The 21,633-nt window shown below is 38.0% G+C and overlaps 1 protein-coding gene across 2 annotated transcripts in view; it reads right to left on the bottom strand.

Moving 5' to 3' along the window:
* Window positions 1–322: 322 nt before the first annotated feature.
* The window catches only part of LOC133460054 (core histone macro-H2A.1), a 32,472-nt gene continuing 11,161 nt past the window's right edge, over window positions 323–21,633 (bottom strand). Inside the window, exons 4-9 of one of the 2 annotated variants that reach the window (XM_061740558.1) lie at window positions 21,341–21,532; window positions 18,667–18,774; window positions 14,145–14,235; window positions 10,158–10,247; window positions 4,119–4,293; window positions 323–1,908 (exon numbers count right to left, since the gene is read on the bottom strand). In XM_061740558.1, coding sequence (XP_061596542.1) covers window positions 1,743–1,908; window positions 4,119–4,293; window positions 10,158–10,247; window positions 14,145–14,235; window positions 18,667–18,774; window positions 21,341–21,532 — 822 coding nt within the window. In that variant the 3' untranslated portion in view covers window positions 323–1,742. Of the gene's footprint in view, window positions 1,909–4,118; window positions 4,294–10,157; window positions 10,248–14,144; window positions 14,236–16,030; window positions 16,131–18,666; window positions 18,775–21,340; window positions 21,533–21,633 lie in introns of both variants that reach the window. The other variant, XM_061740557.1, reaches the window with a different exon arrangement.

Genomic DNA, 21,633 nt, shown 5'->3' on the forward strand with positions numbered 1-21,633 from the left:
AGCTGAATGAAACCTAGTCCTACGAAAGTTCACCCGGTCCTCACGAGTAGTTCAGACGCCAGTTTGCTGAGATGTGAGATCCAGAGGCTTTAGAAGTCCTTTTCAGGTAAATCTATCAGATGTAATATTTACTTTCAGCCACTTTCTGCAACATTTTAATAACGTTAACTTTAATCCGGCAGCAACAAATTGATGCTCACTTCTTGTGTGTGTGGAAATGTATGTACACATGCACTCAAACTTATTTTTAATTTCATGACAGAGCCATTCAGTTTTGCATGAACTGTGACATGATTTAATAATTTCAAAAGGACCAGAAAACTGTTGGTTTTTTTTAAAGGTATTTTATTACCGGAGTGTGTACAGACCTTGTTGTAGAATCATCAATTGTAGCAATTTTTCTTTTTTCTTTAGAAAGCAATTTACATATTTTTTTTCTCATAAGAAAGTTAGGCTTTTGAAAAGTCCACAATGCAGCAGAGCAGTCCTCAATATACATGTCCACCTTTCCCAATTCAAATTCAACTCAAATCGGCCAGCGTCTGTGTGAGGAGGTCTGATGCTGTGCAAAAATTTTAAAAAGAAAAAAAAAAAAAAGGTTGGCATGATAATCCCGATACTTGATCACATGGAGCCACCTGGTGGCGGCTGAATGGGAGAGGGGGAACTGAACGCACCAGCGGAGAGCCTCTTTTTCCAGCAATGACAAGTACATCTGTTTTTATGGCTTAATAAAGACAAAAAACACTCACAAAACAACAATCTGTTACATTTGTTTTTCTTCCAAATCCTGTGCCACTCAAAATTAGTGTCAAAATTAAAACGGAACATAAAAATCTATGTTAGAGTTCAATATTTTAGCCATAACGTTTCACAAATACTCCATCTATATCAACACTTATAGGAACACACAACAGAAGCCACGAGAGCCCTGCAGAAACCTCCAACCTCCGAACGGTCTGGCCGGATTAACGTACGCCTCTAAAACAAACCACCAACGGGAGGTAGCGTTTACGCTGCATTTCTTTTATATGTATACATTTTTCTTGAAATTGTGGGGTTGTGAGGTCTTTACAGGACACCGAGGATATATTTTGCCTCCTTAAACAAAAAGGCAAAAAGGAAATTTGCAACACACAACACAAAAATACTATTATTCTGTTATTCGAGTCTCCTGAAGACCAAACGTAGATCAAACTGAACTTCTCTTCACACTTTTAACTTTTCATTATACAGTACAACAACAGATGTTCTGAGCCGCAGAACCGATACCAGAAAATACAACACACAGTTCAATGTCTCATGACTAGAAAGAATGGCTGTTCTGAATATCTTTACCGTCTTTACATGCGTTAACCCGTATTGATCGGACTTCTCTGGAAGTCTCATAACTGAGGTGCAGCTACGTCTCATAGCATCTTTTTACCCCGTATGTTTTAGAAATTAAATCTTAACTGCTGAATCTGTAATGTGTGGCACTGTTTGTATTAAAAGACCACAGAATGAACAGTGCACGTCTACATTAAACACCAGAGGTGACATGGAAGGAAAAAAATTAGAATAATTTTGTAAAAGAAACATACATAATGCAAAAACAAGTTCCCGGCCTTTACAATTCTTCATCTTTTTCTTCTTCTCTTCATATCTAACAAATCACCGGTGAACGCCTCTCCTCGCAGGGTGGAGGGAAAAAAAAACAAAAACAAACCGGGAGAGGGATAAATATGCGAGTTTTCCACACTTTAACTCGTCTCCAGCTTTGCCATTTCCTGCACGTAGATCCCGATGCTCTCGCTGTCAAACAGCACAAAGTAGACGGTTTTGATGGTGGAAGACATGGTGGCCACAAAGTAGCTGGAGATGGCCTTAAGGATGAGCTGGGCAGCAGTCTGCTTCGGGAAGTTGTTCCTGATGAGAGTTATTTATTTATTTATTTATTTCGATCATGTGCTCAATATGGTACACTCATTCATAGCATATCGTGTAATCATTTGGATCAAAAAGGAGTAGGCTGAAGCTCTGAGCTTATAAATGCCTACCCTTTAACCTTCACATTATTATTATTTACACTTTCTATAACAAATGCTTTCTAGCATTTCCACCCAAAAAAGAAGCAAACACAAAACACAAAAAAAATATATGTAACAACAAAGAACCAGTAAGAAAAGAAAAAAAGGAAAAATAAATAATAAATAGTCCCGATTAAAACAAGGACAAAAAGATCAGTAAATATTACCTGCATAATTCCATAATTCTCTCTCTTGCATCTTATCCTTCAATCTTGTTGGTATTTACCGTACCAATCATGGTCTGTTTTAAACAATTTTTAAACTGTATGATGTTTTTACTTTGTTTAAGATTGTCTGGCAAGCTATTCCACAAATTAACACCTGTAACACATACTTTTAAGTGTTGTTTTAACTGTTGGTTGTTTGAGATTATGTTCCCCCCTTAACTCATATTGCCTATCTCTATCCTTAAACAGTTTAGTTTTTGTATGTTGCAGGGGAGTGAATTATTCTTTGCTTTGTATATTATCTGTGCCGTTTTATTCAACTAAGTCAGTCAATTTTAGTGCGTTTAATTTCCAGAACAAAACCGAAAATGCAGTCAAAGACTCAACAAAGATGTAATTGTGTATTTGCTACACCCAAGTGTCCTGCAGCAGGAAACCAGAGCCCACACAGCTCTCTGTGTTCCTCTTTTAAGTCATTTTGTATAAAAGCATCTTCTAAATTAAAACAATGTAGTAACCACTGACCCTTGAGGCAAGTAATAAATTATCATGTGAGTATGTGGCCCCCAACCCCAGCAGGGTGAGGCAGGACAGCTGGCACCCGCCACCCCACAAAACTCTCAGGAACAATTCAAATAACACTACAAAGAGCTGAAGCTGTTGGCCTGGTGTTCGGAACCGCAGAGAAACAGAGGAATGCGCCGGAGCACGTCCGACCCAGCGACCCAGCAGCCCGGCCCAAAAACTACCAAAAGGCTCGGCTGCCAACAGACGCCGCGGGATGCTCCTACAGCTCAATGATGGGCCCAGACTGTAACTTTTTACTTTGCAGGACAGCGCTGTTTCAATTTGGAGAGAAGGGAACTTTTTATGTATTTATTTACTTTATATCAGTGGTCAAATGAGCAATAACCTAACTTTTTAAAAGTCAAATCTGTCTGAACCGACTTCCCCACGACAAATGTAGAAATGTATTCACAGCCCGGTTAAAAGTACCAAAAAAAAGGGGAAAAACAACAACTTACTATTCCACAGTAAACTTCATTGATTTTAACAATTGTACAGGGAAAAAATGTTTATAACTCAGAAGTTTTAAATGTAAACATGAATATGGACTTGAACATGGTTCTGAAACTGTTTTAATTTATTGCAGATATTTTACCGTGCTGCAGAAGGAAAACCAAAAAACCATGACTAAACAGTAATTATGGTCAACAAATGCAGCTCCATTTAACATGTTTTCCTTTTTCTTTATGTTAAATCCTAAAGAAGTTTTATATTCTCAGACTAGTTAAAAAATGTTTCAACAATATCTGAAGGGAACGTCGCTCCAGAGTGGAGCTGCTGCTGATCCGCCGTCTGTCAAGCGTCAAAAACGTTGGGAGACACTGACGCGACTTCCATGATCATCTCTGAATTTTTTTCTTTCTTTTTTTGGTTTCAATCACAGTATATATATATTCATTTTTAAACATAGATATGATACTTTCTTCAAAAAAAGAGATCACATGTTCGGCACTGATAAAAATGGAGAAGATTTACTCCTGTACACACGTGATCACGACTTTTTACCGCTAGTGATGCCCTTTACAATGATAGAAGCATCTGAGACAGCCGCTCGTTGCTGTAATATCATTTCTGTTATCAATATTCTACTATTTTTAATGTGAACTCTGAGTTCATATCACTGTTTTTTGTCAAAACTAAAAAGGTAAATGCCTTTAAGTCATAATTATGCTGCACATCAGTGATCTTCGGGTTATGTACGAGGTTTATCAGAAATTCAAAACATTACATAGTGCCATTAAAGTTCAGATAACATCACATTTTCAAGATGCCTCTATATTTTAATGGTGCATTTGCTCTACATGCATTTCCTTACCTTCCACTTCCGATGGAGGGGAACGCCACGGACTTGAGCTTCTTCTCATCTGCCAGAGCCAAGCAGTTCTTCACCGTCTTCTCCAACAACTCCTCGCACTTGTCAGAGCCCCAGCCCGGACTGTTGCAGTGGATCACATACTTGGCCGGCAGACCAAACCCGGCGGTCAAAACGGCTGAGGGAGGGAGGGAGGCGAGAAGAGATGTCAGTGCGCTCGAAAATGGAGGCTAAAGGAAACACAGCTGAGCACTCAGGAGGTACAGAGAGGAAATATTTGTTTAGAACGGATGTTTCAGCACCAGCAGCATTACTAAACGCTGCAGGAACCACATGTTTGAACAAAGTTGCTTTTATTCCTACATTTTAAATCGTATTCAAAACCAAATGAATTGCAAACTAAGGATGTGTCACAGAATAAATTTGAACAACAAATAAAATACCTTTGTGTACCAATTTAGTCTATAGTTAGAGAAAATGTTAAGAAAGCATCACAAAATGTAATTTTTCTCCAATTAGATATTGTACAAAGAAAAGTACTTCATCCTTATAATTAATATAGATAATTCTGGTTTCAAAACTAACATTTTCAACCATGATTTTAGCTTTACAGCAATGTTGACAATTAAATCAACAGTTTTATATGTATTCACATAATATGACAGCAATCAAAGTGCACTTTAACATTTTTACTATTCTAATATGTGTATATCTATATTTATATTTTAGTATTTTTACTGAATGTATCTGAGAACAAACTTCTAGATTTCTATATAATTTACTTTAAAATATTTCCATATTTTGCAACTGCAATATTTTTATTAAGACAGATGATGAGTGAATTGGTTCACTTCAGACATGCAGACGGTATCATGTAAAGTTTGTCAGTAAAAATCGAGTCGAGCCTCATTAACCAATTTGATCAGAAGTCCAAACCCAGAAGTTGAGTTTGGAGGCCTGAAGTGCTTAAATGAACACTTTTCTTTGTGGGAAACGCATGTAGCAAATCTCCAAGAGCTTAAACTGGATCGAGCAGGGAATTACAGAGAGGTGGGCCGGAGAAAAATCGCTTCTCCAGGCAGCTGTGAAAGAGAGAAGAGGAAGGACAGGAGAAGAGGAGTCTGCTCTCTGAAGTTTAACATTTAGTTAAGTCTTCCATCAACCCAGCCAAAGCCAAATGACTCCTCTGAGATGTGAGAAAGCCTCCAGTCAGAGTTCATTAGCCCGCAGCAATCGTGTGACTGGCCGGCGGTCAAAGCTGAGGGCGAGCTGATTTCCAGATGGCGCGCAGAGAGGATGGAGAGACTTCAGACGGCAGAGCGAGAGCCAGTTTTCACTACATGTGCGGTCTGGACCCGAGGAAACGCCTGATGATGCTGATGATGATGCTGATGGTGGTTTTCATGACTGATGGTAGAAATCAGTTTGTTTTATGGTTTAGACGGGTGGAACAGTTTCTGGGAGTGTTTGTGGACAGCACATCTGGAGATCAACTATCAATCAAAACATGTGGACGGAGCAGCAGCACCGCACTGTTTATGTGCTTTTTCTATTGATGCAGTTGGCGCTTCTGAGATGTTGATTTTATCAGTTTAGTCTGCGTTTAACAGAGAATCAAATACAAAAATTTTATTCCATCCATCCCTCCGTTGTCCGTACCCGTTTAATCCTGTACAGGGTCACGGGCAAAGATGTCATTATACTGCCCAAACATAAAAGGCATTACTTTATGCAAGATTCCCATATAAGCCTAGAGATAATCCTAATCTAGCTGGAGACAGTTTAACACTCATCACTGAAATAAACGGTAATGTTGTCGTGAGTACTGTCACTTCTAGATTAATACACAATGACTGCGTTTACATGCATCAATAACCCTTTTAAAACCCGAATATTGGCAATAACCCGAATTTGCACCGCCATGTAAACACCAATAACCCCTTTGAATAACCCGAATTTGCTCATAGTCAGGTTTAAAAAAAAAAAACCTGGGTTACTGCTTTTAAAACCCGAATATTCAGTCATGTAAACGCCAAGCGGAATATCCCCATCAAACGGAACATGAATTTGCTTTCTGCGCATGCTCTGTTCACAAGGAATCCTGGTCTTTTGAGTCCAGGAAGTTCTTATAAACACGGAGAAACGCAAGACCAGGAGGAGACTAATCACTTCATAAATGTAATGAAGGATATGAACATTTTGGCATTTGTAGACGGTAGAAAGTACCGGGATAGAAGATTTACAAGAAGGTGAGCGGAAAGTTGCGCGAAGCAGCATTTGTTTTGAATTTGGATCCAGGAAGAAGAAGCGGAAATGACGGGAATTGCGTCATGATGTTCTCCGCACGTTGCTGGTTTGATCCAGATATCCCGAATGATTAATTACCATGTATACAGGGATAACCCTGTTTGCTCACGCATGTAAACGGAATATTCCGAATGTTTCAGTAACCGGAATATTAGCAATAACCCGAATTTTGACTGCATGTAAACGTAGCCAATGAGTGCTCTAGTTAGCAGCGTCTGACCAACACTTCCACTATGCCTACACATATCTTTAGAGCAACTTAAGTCAGACGACGGTGCAATTGAGGAAAAAGGCAAAATAATCTAATTTAAAATGAAATTGACAATTTCCAGCATTGGTGTTTTTTTGTTCCTGAACTGAATTGTGGATAATATAAATAGTAACAGCCATGTGTAATTGCTGTGTAAGAGAAAGGATGCTCGGATGTTGCTGGAAGAACAGATTTAAGGATAAACGACAGCTTTGGTTATAGATCTGCCTCTCTCTCTGGAGATCATCTCCACATAAGGCCGTCTGACCCAATAACAAGCCGTGTGTTTAGTTACACGGCTGTCAAACTGTCAGAATTCCTGATACATTCAGGTGATGCACTTTTAATACAAGATGTAAGATCATTTACTTATGTTCCTTTTATCCATGCAGCCGTTTTTGGTTCTGCTTCTAATTCAGAGCTGAAACCACCACATAAAACACATATTTTTGTCTCTACTGATAAATGTCTCAATTTGACTATAAAATTGCAGTAAAATGTAAAACTTACAGTCAAAAGAACAAAAAGCATGCTTCGTTGTCAAGTCCAGTTAATTGTAGTACCAACAACCTATAAGTTAAAGCGTGCCTGCATCCATACATGGGCAAAAAAGCGGGAGTGGGGATCAGTCGACATCATCTCCCAATGTTTAAAATGTGATGGGCCCGACAAGCTTTTAAATCCGCTGAAAATAATGCATGTGGGCATTTCAGCCGGCCTTTCTGCTCAAACAGTTTAAGTTATGAAATAATGCTGTTTTATGCATCTGGCCCAAGTTTTTGATGTTTAATTATTAGAAACAAAAGTGAAAGATATTTTCTGCAGCGTTTTAAAACGCCCCAAACCACACACAGACTTTATGGATCTGGCAGCCAGATCTATGAAGTAAACAGTTACTATGAATGAGATCCAGAGCATTTTTGAAGAGACTGAAGGGCCTTACAAAAGTGCAGCCATCAGTGCAGCACTCCATGAATCAAGCCTTTGTGGCAGACTGGCCAGAAAGAAGACCTTCTTCAATAGAAACCACAATTCCCAAAGAAATATGTGGAGGAAAGCAGGCGAGCACCGTGAGGCTCGCCATGAAAGCGGCCCAAATTAGACCGCCAGCTAGACACAAGGGTGGCTTTGGGACACACTCTGAAAATCCTGGAGTGACACAGACCAAATCCTGACTGGAACCAGAACTGCAACTCAAAGGTGGACAGAAAAATGGCTGTGCAGTGACTCACTGCATCCCAACTGCATCAGCTTGAACTTTGAAAAGAAAAATCCTCGTTGGGTCTTTTCCAGGAAGACTTGACGCTGCCAAAAGGTGTTTAAGCCAAGGACTGCACGATGAGACTGAATCTCCATTAAAAGTTAACTCCTGCAACCTGTTTTTGCTTCGTCTTTAAGGAGAATTAGCAGGTTTGATGAAGGAAAACAGGAGTTGAATACAGTTCATAATGATCTTTTTAAACATTTTGTAGAAGTCTACGGATGGTTGTTCTGGTGACCGCTTCACTGAACCAGATCCCCCAAACCCCGGAGAGGCTCAGCTGGCTTGTTGTTCCGTCAGCTCGTAATTTATTCATGAACTCAACATGGAGACCAGGATTAGGATGCTGAGCTACCTTGGCTGAGGATGGCGAGTGTCTGAAACAGTGAGTGTGAGTGATGGATAATGATACAAAAACAAGGAGAAAGCAGAAGAAATGACACGAAGATGGAATGGAGACAAATGGACTTAAACTTAATGGTTAAAACAGTGTGGCTGTGTTTTACACTAAAGCTGCAGAGAGCAAGTATGATGTGTCACTCAGTACTATATGTCTTTAATCATTTTCGTTAAAAAACTTTTAAAAAAGTATTCACGTTTTCGGGAAAATGGTCATTAACCAGCTTTTAAAAGAAGACTGCATTAGTCCGAGGTGTAAAATCTGTGTTCATGTCCAAAGAGCTGATCATTTACGTTCTGACATCATTTCCCCTAATGAGGAAACAAAAGCGGTCTCCTGTAGCCTGCTGTGCACGGTGGGAGATTTATGGGGTGCACTGACATCACTGTCACATCTGGGCATCATTCGACTGAAAGTGTTTAACCTCTTTCTCTGCAACACCAGACCATGGTCATGCAAAGTCAGAGTTTCAAAAACAATCCAGGAAGAAAGAAATTAAGTAGTCCAGATAGAAAACAGGTGACGTGCAACAGACAAAGATGTGGCTGCTAGGGCTGCAACGATTCGTCGACGTTGTCGGCGAAAAATCGATAATCAAAATTGTCGACTATGAATTCCATTGTCGACAATAGTTGCCAGACGTGTTTTTTTAATGGAGTGAGGTGTCTCACTTCAATACAATCTCTGCAGAGAGTCACGCATGCACGATAGCGTCTCAACGCAGCTGCGGGTAATAAAACTTCAAAAGTTTGGGAGCATTTTAGCCTCGAAACGGCGAATAAAAAGATGACTTGCAAGGTTTGCAAAGCCGACCTTGCTTATCACAGGAGCACGTCGGTAATGCATTTGAAGAAAAATCAAGTCGGAGTGTTGAACGAAACGGACTCACCTTGGTAAGATATTAAGCCTATATTCATTTGTTAAATTAATTCGTTCCATTTGTTAACTTTGTTTATTTTATGTTATTTTTTAGTATTATTTGAGCCACTCACGGCTACTCTCGTTGCTATAACCTCAATCATAATTGATGATGCGCAAAAGGCGAAAAAGCTTGTGTGATGACAATGATGGATTTGCATCTAACTTTCGGTCAGGTGCCTATGAACGGTCAATCATCCATCACGCTCACAATTATTATGTTAATATTAAATCAGATACATTTGTCTGGACATTTCTCTTGCGGGACGGGAGAAGACACTAAATCAATGCATCTCTATTACTGTGCACCGTGCGCCATGAATTCTCAGAGTTTTGCGGGTGCAGGTGGGAGCAGGAAAAAAACAGTCCTGCTATAGCAGGATGAAGAAAACCGTCCCGCTATAGCCGCTATAACAGCTCTAGTTGCATATTTCTGGTGTTTATTATCATTTGCCACATAATTAAAGCAACCTCATACTAAATTTAAAAAAAAAATACTAATTATCCGATTAGTCGACTAATCGTTTTAATAGTCGGTGACTAGTCAACTATTAAAATAGTCGTTAGTTGCAGCCCTAGTGGCTGCAGTGGCAAATAAGTCAGTATTAACCATCTTTGTTTGGAAATAGTACCAAGAAATCATGTCAAATCAAAATCAAAGAAAATAAAAAAAATTGGGCAATGATTTTTCCACTTTGTTATGTTTTAACACCTCTTTATTTAACAGGACTGAATCTTTGGAAACCAAAGACACCAGATGCTTTAGTTGTGAAGGTAAAATATTGACTCATGTTTGCTTTCAATTTTTCCCTCAATAGGTGAATAAAAATGTTATTTGAATGACTGTCCAGACCTGACCTGAGTGAAAGGCAGAAAAAAAGGAAAAAAAAAAAACTCTGCACTTACCACCAGCCACCTCCAGAGGGCCGTTTTTCTTCTTTATCTCTGTCACGGCCTCAGTGAAATCCTTACCACCCTTCTTTTCCAGAGCAGAGCCTGTGAAAAGAAAAAAAGACTAAGATGAATACATCTTAGTCTTTTCCATCCCACAATGCAGAAGTAGACAGAAAGAGAAGAAGAAAGCAGAAGGGATGGCAGCCGATTGGTATTCATGCAGACAGGTAAACAGGAAGTCATGGGAATGGATGGAGGCTGACAGCAAGGCAGACGCACAATAGTGCCGTCGATCATCTCACATGGCTTCTCTCCGAATCTCTGAGCCTCCTCAAAAAAGAACCCTGACTTTATTTTATTCACAAGACTCAAACAAAGTGCAGAGCTGCGTTTTTCCAAATGTCTTGTCCTGACTCAGTAAAACTCATTTATTCAAACTAAATTGTTTTTTTTCCCCCCACAGACTTACAATGTTTGTTCTTGAGGCTGACGGCATGTCATAGATGACGATGTAAAACCTTTACATCCCTTTTTCCAAGTTATTTAAAAAAAAAAAGTCTAAGTAGCATTTGAAGCTACAATCAAAGCAAATTCCAGTATTTTCATTCATCTTTTGATCAGTAAAGAAAGCCATTTTAAAATAACATTTCAGATTTACTCAGAACTTTAGAGAGGAGCCATAAAGGACACCGGAGAGCAGGGAAGCCATTTAACTTCACCAGAAGCATAGAAATGAATGTTCTGATTATATCACTTCAAACAAGCAGAGGAGGAAAACAATAGCATTAGTGTCAGCTTTTTTAAATAAAAATAGGTGAAAAAAGCTTCTATGAACAACAATTGATCCAAGCAAGGAAGAAAAAAAAAGTGCTCTTTTTAGTTTGACAACCTGTTGTGTAGTTATCAGCAGTTCAGTCTGTTCACATCATCCTACAGTGTTTTAATCTGAGGCTTCAGGAAGTCATGTCTTCAAACACTTGGTGTATTCTCTTTTTAAACCAGCTGAACTGGCAGCTCGGCCGAGAGGTTACAGGTCACAGGAAATGAGGCAGGTCTCAGGTTGCCCACGTTTCAGTCAGGTGGAACAAACCAACAAGCAGCAGCTGCACGATGATCAGTTACACACTGGTCATACGTGTGTTACTGGATCTGCTCCTCAACTGCTCTGTGGATCACGTTTCTGTACTACTTTAGCACTGAGAAGAACACAGGTATACCTTTAGGTTTCTCACTGCAGATATCTGCACAGGTGAAGCATCATTAGTTTAAAAAAAATGTAAATTAAAATTAAAAAAAGAAAACTACATATATAGGACTGTCTCAGAAAATTAGAATATTGTGATTTTCTGTAATGCAAACAAAAACAAAAATGTCATACATTCTGGATTCATTACAAATCAACTGAAATATTGCAAGCCTTTTATTATTTTAATATTGCTGATCATGGCTTACAATTAGATAAATAAATTAGAATATTCTGGGAATCTTAATCTTAAAGGGATTGTGACATGAAAAACAAATTTTTCTCGATTTTTTGTGTTTTGTTGGGTGTCTTGACATCAATTACACCCCAAAAAAACGAACTTTTAACATTCAGTGTATTGTGTGCTTTCTGGGAGTTTGGGAGGAGGAGCGGGGCAATGATTGACAGGAAAGGGGGAAAAGGACGCGTTTTTCACTGCGCAAAAAACACAGTTTTTCTTGTTACACCTTTTTAGACACATTGGAGGGATATTGGTCAAGACTTTTAATAGTGTTAAAAGCATGTTAAAAATTATGTCACAATACCTTTAAACTGTAAACCATAATCAGCAATATTAAAATAATAAAAGGCTTGCAATATTTCAGTGGATTTGTAATGAATCCAGAATGTATGACATTTTAGTTTTTTTTAAATTGCATTACAGAAAATAAAGAACTTTATCACAATATTCTAATTTTCTGAGACAGTCATGTAAGCTACAGAGCTGCAAATCTATGTTTTCAATCTTTTTGCAGGCAGACCAGAGCTCATGCCTGCATGAATGTACAGTAAACTTGCAAAGACTTGAAAGTTCAGAGGTGGGCATCTACGGCACTCTGTTTAATATTTGATTGTAAGGTCTGGCCAGAGCAGACTCGCAGAGTAATCCAGCTGGAGGACGATTACAAAACTGAAGGCTTCTCATAAGCAGCAAAAGCAAAGAATAGCTTGTAATTTTAAAAAAAGATGCATCTATTACAGCATGTCTCAGAGCCATGAACATGTAAAAGAGAGAATGTTGCAACAGCGGTATGAATTTACAATAAAAATGACTTAACTGCTGTGTTTTATTGATGCATAGAGCTTATTTATAATTGTACAGCTCCACATAAGCGTTTACACTAGATCCAGTTTTACAAGTATTTATTTAAGTCTGACTCTGTCCCGCAAGGAGGGCACAAAGGTCTTTTTAGTTCCTTGGCCAAGTTCAACAAGGATGTTACTGCCTGAATATTCGCTATGATTAATCCAAATAGACTACTCAGATTAATTTTTATTTTTTTCCTTATCTGTCCCACCGGCTGGAATCACTGTGATGGAAAAGCCGACCTGGCAGCAAATCATTACAGATGACTCATAAAAGCTGTTCCAGTAACACTAGCTGCATATGAGCAGCTTCCCGAGTGAATGTGCTGAATGTAGTCGCTAAGTGGCTTTGTTCATTCATAACCTACAATCGGCATCGGTCATAACTGTAAAACTTTGAGAGGGTGATGATTTTTTTAAAATGGGGATTAAAATAAGAAAGCTTGAACTTTTAACCGCCCTAGGTGCAGGCTAGATTTGTAATAGGGCTGTTCGATTAATCGATTTTAAATCGTAATCGCGATTATGTAATTAGAACGATGTTAAAACGTGAAAATCGTAAAATCGATTTTTCACTTTTTTTTATTTATTTATTTTTTTTTATTTTTTTTTTTACCTTGTCTGCACACATATTAATGATTGATGGAAATACCTCTCAATACCTGCGACAAGTGCCCCATCGGAGAGGCTCTTTAGTGTAGGAGGGGGCGTTGTAACATGCCACCGGGCATCCCTCAAGCCAGATGCGGTAGACCGGCTCGTGTTCCTTGCAAAAAACTTGCAAATGTAATGACTGACATTACACACCTCTACCTCCTTCATGGGTTGCATTATTATTTAGCATGCAAAGACCCAGTTTAGTTTAATTAGAAAATGTCTTGTTTTATTTAATTGGAAATATAACTTACTGTATGTTTGCAAGTGCTGATTTGCTGTTTTTTTTTTTCAGAGATAAAACTTTATATTTTATTATATTTTTTAAAACTTTTTTTCAACTTATTTTACAGAGTTTTGCACTTTATTCATTCATTTTTGGTTTAATAAGAGCAAAGTTTGCACTTAAAGCCCAATGGGGCAAATGTTCAATAAAAAAAACAGCATATTTGAAATCATTTCTTTGCCTTTTGTCAATTCACAAAATAATCGTAATCGTAATCGAAAATCGGATTTTGAGAGAAAAAAAATCGCAATTTTATTTTTGGGCAAAATCGAACAGCCCTAATTTGTAACTGTTTTTTTTTTCTTTAAAAAAAAAAAAAAGGAAGATAGATATCCGAATTTGAACAGTTTAAAATACATAGATAGCCAATTTATATAATTTTTTAATGGTGCACGCCTTCTGGCACCTCATTGCTTATGTCCTACAACAATCGCTGCTTGCACTTTTCAAGTCTCTGCAACTTTATTTTTACCCATCATGCCTCATTGCCTTCTCTGGGAATATTTGACCAAATTATGTAAATTCTGAAGTGAAGCATTCAGAGCAAGCATGGCAGGTTTAACTTCTTGCCATAAACCTCTGGATCTCCTAAGATAATAAAGTCTGAAAAAACTGCTGCTGCTGCTGCTGCTGTGCTGTCGGTCCACAGACTGCAACGCTGAGCGCATGGATACGCAGAGAGAGAACAGACAGGCAGTTGTGGTCTCTGCGGTGTCAATGGTTCCTTTACCTACTTCACCACCTGTAAAGAGGGAGGAGTTGGTCGGGTGAACGACAGCGTCGCTCTCCACGATGGAAATGTCGGCTTGCACAACTTGCAACTACAGACGACAACAATGACAAACAACAGGCAATAACATGGTGGTAAAAACACAGTGTGTGACCAGGAGTTATAAAATAAGACAAGGAAAATGAAAAAGAAAACAAAAAAAAAGATGAAAGAGAAGAACAGGAAGAGAAGAGACACAAAGGTGAGTGCACTCCTTATTGGGTGAGGACATCACAGGAAACAAGGAGGCAACTGAGGAAACAGAGGTTCATGTTACAGTGTGGAGGTAGGAAGCAGGACCACACAGTATTTTGAAAAAACACAAAAGTACAGGTAATAACTGAAGACAAGGGTATATCTTTAAAATAATTGGATATCTTTGAAGTTTTGTATTGCCGAAATTGCAAAACGATACTGCACTAAACTGTGTTGTCCTGGTTCCTTAATTTACTGCCGCTCAGGTGAACACCTCTCAATCAGGCTGCACAGGTAACGTTCAGCACAACAAGCTTCCAAAACGCTTGGTTTGTTTTTGTTTTTTCTGAATGAATCACAAAAAGTCTGGCAGCTAACTGAAAGGATGACAACCTGAAATTGAACCCCAACAGGTCTACACCATGGAAGCAACAAGCACACCAAGTGCACAGAGGAGCTTTGATAAAGTCCTTGAAAGTCTCCGAGGATAATTCTCTCTCATCTGTGGAACTGAATTAGATCCATTCCTTTTCATTCATTTGGAGCTTTCTGCTCGTTATATCAAATTGTGCAGAGAAATCAGTTATTTGAGGCTGCATATAAACCTCAAGATCTTGTTAATTCACACTGTGAGCAGTAGTTTCTTTCCCTTAAAGATTTTCATGAAAGAAACATCAGTCCACACTTGCCCCCTCATATAACAAAGAGAAGTAGGTTAAACCATTCAAAACTTTGCAGTTCATAAAACTAAAATGGAGCATAAAAAAAAACAACTAAACACTTACAGACAACTTGTATTGTAATAGACGCTATGTAAATAAAACTGAATGGTTGCATATTTAATTCAAGTTTTACTTATTATTATATAATTAGATCAACTTTTATCTGACTAAATGTTATTTGGAAAATTAAATGCTCCAAGTCAATGCCACAGAAATATATTTTACCCATTCAATGTGACCGAACTGCATTAAATGCATTTATATTTTATTTATACCACTACAGTCACTCTATTGTAAATTTTTTTTTGACATTCTTATATTTATATATTTTTTGTACATAACGAGACATGCCCCATTTATCTGTTTATTTTATTCTATTATTCTATTTGATATTTTCAACGTCTTGCTGCTCAGTTGTCTTGTCTTGCAATTGCCCCTCGGGGATAAATAAAGTTTTTCTGAATCTGAATCTCTCTTAAACCTAAAGCTCACTTCCCAAGGAATGAATGAATGAATGAATGAATTAATGAATGAATGAATGAATTAATTAATTAAATGGTTCATTAAGAAATCATTATAGATTTAACTGTTTCTTTAATTTGTTGTTCCAAGGCACACACAAAATTTGCTTTATAAAACCTAGTGGACTAAAGTTAGTAGGGAAACTTTGCTGAAGCTGTATTAATTGTTGACAGTAAAAATGGAGATCAGATACTACATTGTAGTAATAGATAAATACATTAAAACCATGAAAATGGTGAGATTAAACTAAATTTCTCAGTCACAGTGTGAAAGAAGAGATCTCGTGGAGACGGTCCTTATTAACAATTATTTATAAAACATTGATAATCTGCTCAACAGTCAAGGATTTGAGATGTCAAAGCCCACTGGCACCGTGAGAGGGGAGGGTGAGGGGGCCGGGCAGCTCACCTAGATCGTCTTTAAGTTCGAGTTCAGCATTGGTGGGGTTGATCACCCCCTCCACGTCAAAGCCAGCCAAGTTACTGACCTCACTGTGGATAAGGTTGAGCTGTGAAGGGGGAGAGCGAGGGGCAGGCATGCAGAGGAGAAGGTGGAGCGAGATAGTAAGAGGTGAGGAAGCAAAGCCATTAAAACCAGACTCACTCTGCAGCTGAGGGGATACCTTGAGCTTTTGGATCAACTAGCAAACGAGCAAAGACAGCCTGACATCCACTCTTACTGTGTACAGTGACAGTAACAGTACACCCCGATTAAAGACAATGATGCGCTCATGCGATTGAGGAAGAAAAGAAGCATTGGTGACCCTGCTATACCACACAAAAGGTGTTGAACATCATGTAGCTGAAGGCGAGATATCAGCTTCAAACCAGACTTATCAATGATGAGGCCCTTTCATGTATGAATTGGTTAGATAATAAGTCACGTTAAGCCAAAAAAGTCAAATTAGGTTTTTTTGAAACTCAGACAAGTGGTATCAAACATTTAGACTGAATCTAACTGAGCTATATAATAGATACAGGACTGTCTCAGAAAATTAGAATATTGTGATAAAGTTCTTTATGCAATTAAATGCAATTAATGCATTTAATAATTAATGCAATTAAAAAAACAAAAATGTCATACATTCTGGATTCATTACAAATCAACTGAAATATTGCAAGCCTTTTATTATTTTAATATTGCTGATTATGTCTTACAGTTTAAGATTTAGATTCCCAGAATATTCTAATTTTTTTAGATAGGATATTTGAGTTTTCTTAAGCTGTAAGCCATGATCAGCAATATTAAAATAATAAAAGGCTTGCGATATTTCAGTTGATTTGTAATGAATCCAGAATGTATGACATTTTTGTTTTTTTAAATGCATTACAGAAAATCACAATATTCTAATTTTCTGAGACAGTCCTGTATGCCATAAAGAAGAATTTATCTGATTTTACTCACCTTTGTTGCCTCATATTGCTTTATTTCTCATATTGACTTTTTTTTAACTGACTAAAAGTACTTTTTTCCCTGTGTGTGTGTTTAAAGAAAAGCATAGCTCAGTTACAGTTTCAAAGCTGATACACTATCATAAATGTGTTCACATCTTCCCTGTGAATTGCAAGAAGGGTTCAAAATATCAAGGTATCCCTCTAAAATTTACACTCAGTTAGCACCTCAGTTAAAGGCTCATCCCTGTTATTCAAACACATGTCCATCAACAAGATTTGATTGCAAGATTTGGCAGTAAAGGGACTAAAAAAAAGTAGCAGGCATGGCGCGGGCATAACAGACAGACAGAAGCCAAAATGCTGGAAAAGACTGAAAACAGTTAAGTAAATTAATCAGACTAACACTAATATTAATGGTCATATGTTCATTATTTTAACTGTTTGCATTTCATCAATCATCATCTGCTGTTTTCAGTATCTGCTGCAATCTTTATTCAGTTTCATATTTCAGCGTTGAGTCCTTTTCCTAGTGAATACAACAGACGTATAGCACTGCTGCAGCCAGATCACCTGAACTCATTTTGTGATTTCAGTTTTATTCCTCAGTATGAAACTCAAGATGTTCATATCTTCTCTGCAGCAGAAATCACAAGCCAGCTGTCGAACATCACTAAACTTTAAAAAAAAAAACATCTGTAGCAAAGGATGCACAGGCTGATCTAAATATGTATATACTACAAGCTAGATGTGTAGTTCATTTCTACTAAATTGCATGTTAGTATGAACATTTGCATGGCAGACCAGAGCATGCAGAGCCAGCAGCCGTCACAACTGAGCTGAAACCTTGTGGAAGTAAATTCATTTTCCTGTAAATTTAGTAATAGATATTTTTTATGATTCACCACAAATATACAATAACTATAAATCATCTTTCATAAAAGACATGACTTCTGTTAGATCTGTGGGATAACAGAAGCTTTGATGAAAGGCAGAAAAGTTGGAGATATCTTTAAAATGTTTTAGCTCAAACAGAGGTCACACAATATAAAGCATCCTAAAAACAATCTTTAATGATTAGCAGTTAAAGTCAGTAAGAGAGAAACACTGACACTTCTATATCGTCTTATGGAGACTTTGGAGTCTTAAGAAAACATAATCTCACGATGTTGACAGTGAAGAAAGAACATTGCCATGCCTCCCCTTGGACTCTGTCAAATTTACTTCCAAGTTTGAGCTCAACAAAAGGTTAAAAAGCTTCTTTTGCTGCTCAGTGGGACAGAAGCAAGAGGAGCTAACAGATGTGAGATACACACCAATACCACACCACCAAGCACTGACATTATTTGTTCAGGTTCTGTCAATAATGAGGTGTCACTTTCTTTTTTACAAAACAGAAAAGATTTTGAATGTATGAAAAGGACTAACATTTAATGTCTTTGCTCGAATGGCAAATATCAAAAGTTAGTTTTGAAAAAAAGGGTTTTACTGCACTTATTTAAGACTTGGAGAATCTCTCTCCAAGTCTCAGAAGCCTTGTGGCTTAGCTGTGAATTCATCTCTCTGATTTAACACCGGTTTGACTTTAGTTTCTACACAATTAGCTTCGAGTTGTCTGGAGTTAAAAGATCTACGTGTTGAAAGGAAACTGACCTTCTGGCCCAGGAAAAGGCTCTTTGTAGAAAGCACAGTGAAGCTGTCAGCTGGAGATCCCTCTGTGGTGCTGTCTGCAGACGCTGCCTTGCTCACCTCGCCCTGTTTCTGTTAAACACACAGAACACGTGTTGACACCATTCTCTCTGGGAAAGTTATGTCCTTCCACCATTCACTTTATGAGGAGGTCCGAGGTCAGACAGTAACTAAATAATGATGGCTTGTTTTCTTGTTCTTAAAACCCAAATGTTATACACACATACAGGACTGTCTCAGGAAATTAGAATATTGTGAAAAGTTCTTTATTTTCTGTAATGCAATTAAAAAAAACAAAAACGTCATACATTCTGGATTCATTACAAATGAACTGAAATATTGCAAGCCTTTTATTATTTTAATATTGCTGATCTTGGCTTACAGCTTAAGAAAACTCAAATATCCTATCTCAAAAAATTAGAATATTCTGTGAATCTTAATCTTAAACTGTAAGCCATAATCAGCAATATTAAAATAATAAAAGGCTTGCAATATTTCAGTTTATTTGTAATGAATCCAGAATGTATGACATTTTTGCATTACAGAAAATAAAGGACTTTATCACAATATTCTAATTTTCTGAGACAGTCCTGTATATATATGTATGTGTGTGTATAACATTTGGGTTTTAAGAACAATAAAACAAGCCATCATTATATAGTTAAATTCTTGAATTTTGGTTCATCCCAACCCTTTGTTTGCTATATCTACAGGACTGTCTCAGAAAATTTGAATATTGTGATAAAGTTCTTTATTTTCTGTAATGCAATTACAAAAACAAAAATGCCATACATTCTGGATTCATTACAAATCAACTGAAATATTGCAAGTCTTTTATTATTTTAGTATTGCTGAATATGGCTTACAGTTTAAGATTCCCAGAATATTCTAATTTTTTGAGATAGGATATTTGAGTTTTCTTAAGCTGTAAGCCATGATCAGCAATATTAAAATAATAAAAGGCTTGCAATATTTCAGTTGATTTGTAATGAATCCAGAATGTATGACATTTTTGCATTACAGAAAATAAAGGACTTATCACAATATTCTAATTTTCTGAGACAGTCCTGTACATCCAACTACTCCATTGAGCTGAAAAAAAAAAGCTTCTTAGTTGATAAACCAGTCCAGCGAGCACACCGGAACAACTCCAGACTGTGTGCACGTGTGACTAACAGGTCACCTGTGGTAAATGCAACCATGGACAGCAGAAATGCACACAATGTCCCTGTGATAAGTTTCCCCATGGGGAACTGCATCCCTGTGGACGAGGATTTACAGAAAGACATTTGCCCCACATGCACCTAAAGAATCAGGCCTTGTGTGACAAGTCAGCACAATCACCAGAAACTGTCTGCAGAGTACCATGAAAACACCCGCTGGTGACTCACAAACCCCATCCCAAAGGTTTGGGCAAACTTTGTACGTGACTGTCATGTTTGTCTGTCTGGCTCTAACTTCCTAAACTTCAGCCTCACTCTGACCCTAAATGGGATAAAGTGACCAGTAGGAATGGGTGATATTTTACCGTTCACGATAAACCGTCAAAAAAATTCCTCACAATAAGAATTTGTATCTCACGGTAAAAATGATAAATTCCTGTTGATGATGTTTTTGTGTAAAGCTGATTTATGGTTCTGTGTTAAATCCACGCACAACGTATGTGAAGGAAGGAAGGAAGGAAGGAAGGAAGGAAGGAAGGAAGGAAGGAAGGAAGGAAGGAAGGAAGGAAGGAAGGAAGGAAGGAAGGAAGGAAGGAAGGAAGGAAGGAGGAAGGAAGGAAGGCAAGAAGGAAGGAGAGAGCAGGAGGAAGGAAGGAAGGAAGGAAGGAAGGAAGGAAGGAAGGAAGGAAGGAAGGAAGGAAGGAAGGAAGGAAGGAAGGAAGGAAGGGGGAGAAGGAAGGGAGAAAACAAGGAAAGAAGGAAGGAAGGGAAGAAAGAAGGAAGGAAGGAAGGAAGGAAATGAGCCTGAAAGAAAGAAAGAAAGAAAGAAAGAAAGAAAGAAAGAAAGAAAGAAAGAAAGAAAGAAAGAAAGAAAGAAAGAAAGAAAGAAAGAAAGAAAGAAAGAAAGAAAGAAAGAAAGAAAGAAAGAAAGAAAGAAAGAAAGAAAGAAATGAGCCAGAAAGAAAGAAAGAAAGAAAAAAGGATAAATTCCCATTGATGATGTTTTTGTGTAACAAACATGGCGGATCTGAGAGCGAGATAGATTTATAGTTAAAAAGGTGGAGTTGAATTGGTATTTTTTTTATCGAAATTTTTATCGTTATCGGGATAAATGCCAGAAATTATCGTGATACATTTTTTAGTCCATACCACCCATCCCTAGTGACCAGATTGATGGACGGAAGACTATGGAAGTTGACATATTCCTCCTAAAATCATTGCTCAAGTCCATTTTCTGTAATAAACAAACGTTCCTTTTACGTATTCAGTGTATGAATGGCATCCTTACAAATGAATCATCAAGCCAGAACATCAATGTTAAGTCTTTCTGGTGCTCGTAAAGAAACAAGCAAGGACCACAGGCGTTCAGTAATGACGGACACAAGTTGAGCCACTTTACACTTCCTCAAGAGAGCTCAAACATCCTGTATTAATTACTGAAATCAGGGTGGAGGCCTGTTCACACGAAGACACACCTTAGCCTTCCCTCCTCCCTTCTTCCCACTCGGTTTCTTCGCTGGCATTTTCTTGACCGTCTTGGGTTTCTTCTCGGGTGCAGGCGAGACGGGCGTCTCCAGTTTTCCCTTCGCTCCTCTCTTCTTGGCCAGCAGCTCTGGATGGATGTTGGGCAGGACTCCACCGGCTGCAATGGTCACACCTTTCAGCAACTGACAGATGGAGACAAAATGCAATATCTGAGTTACTGTCGGGAAGGAAGGAAATGCATAAATACATACAAAAGAAAAAGAAAAATCTTAAAAACCCTCGA

Source organism: Cololabis saira, chromosome 14 (genome assembly GCF_033807715.1).
Source record: "Cololabis saira isolate AMF1-May2022 chromosome 14, fColSai1.1, whole genome shotgun sequence".
NCBI lineage: Eukaryota > Metazoa > Chordata > Actinopteri > Beloniformes > Belonidae > Cololabis > Cololabis saira.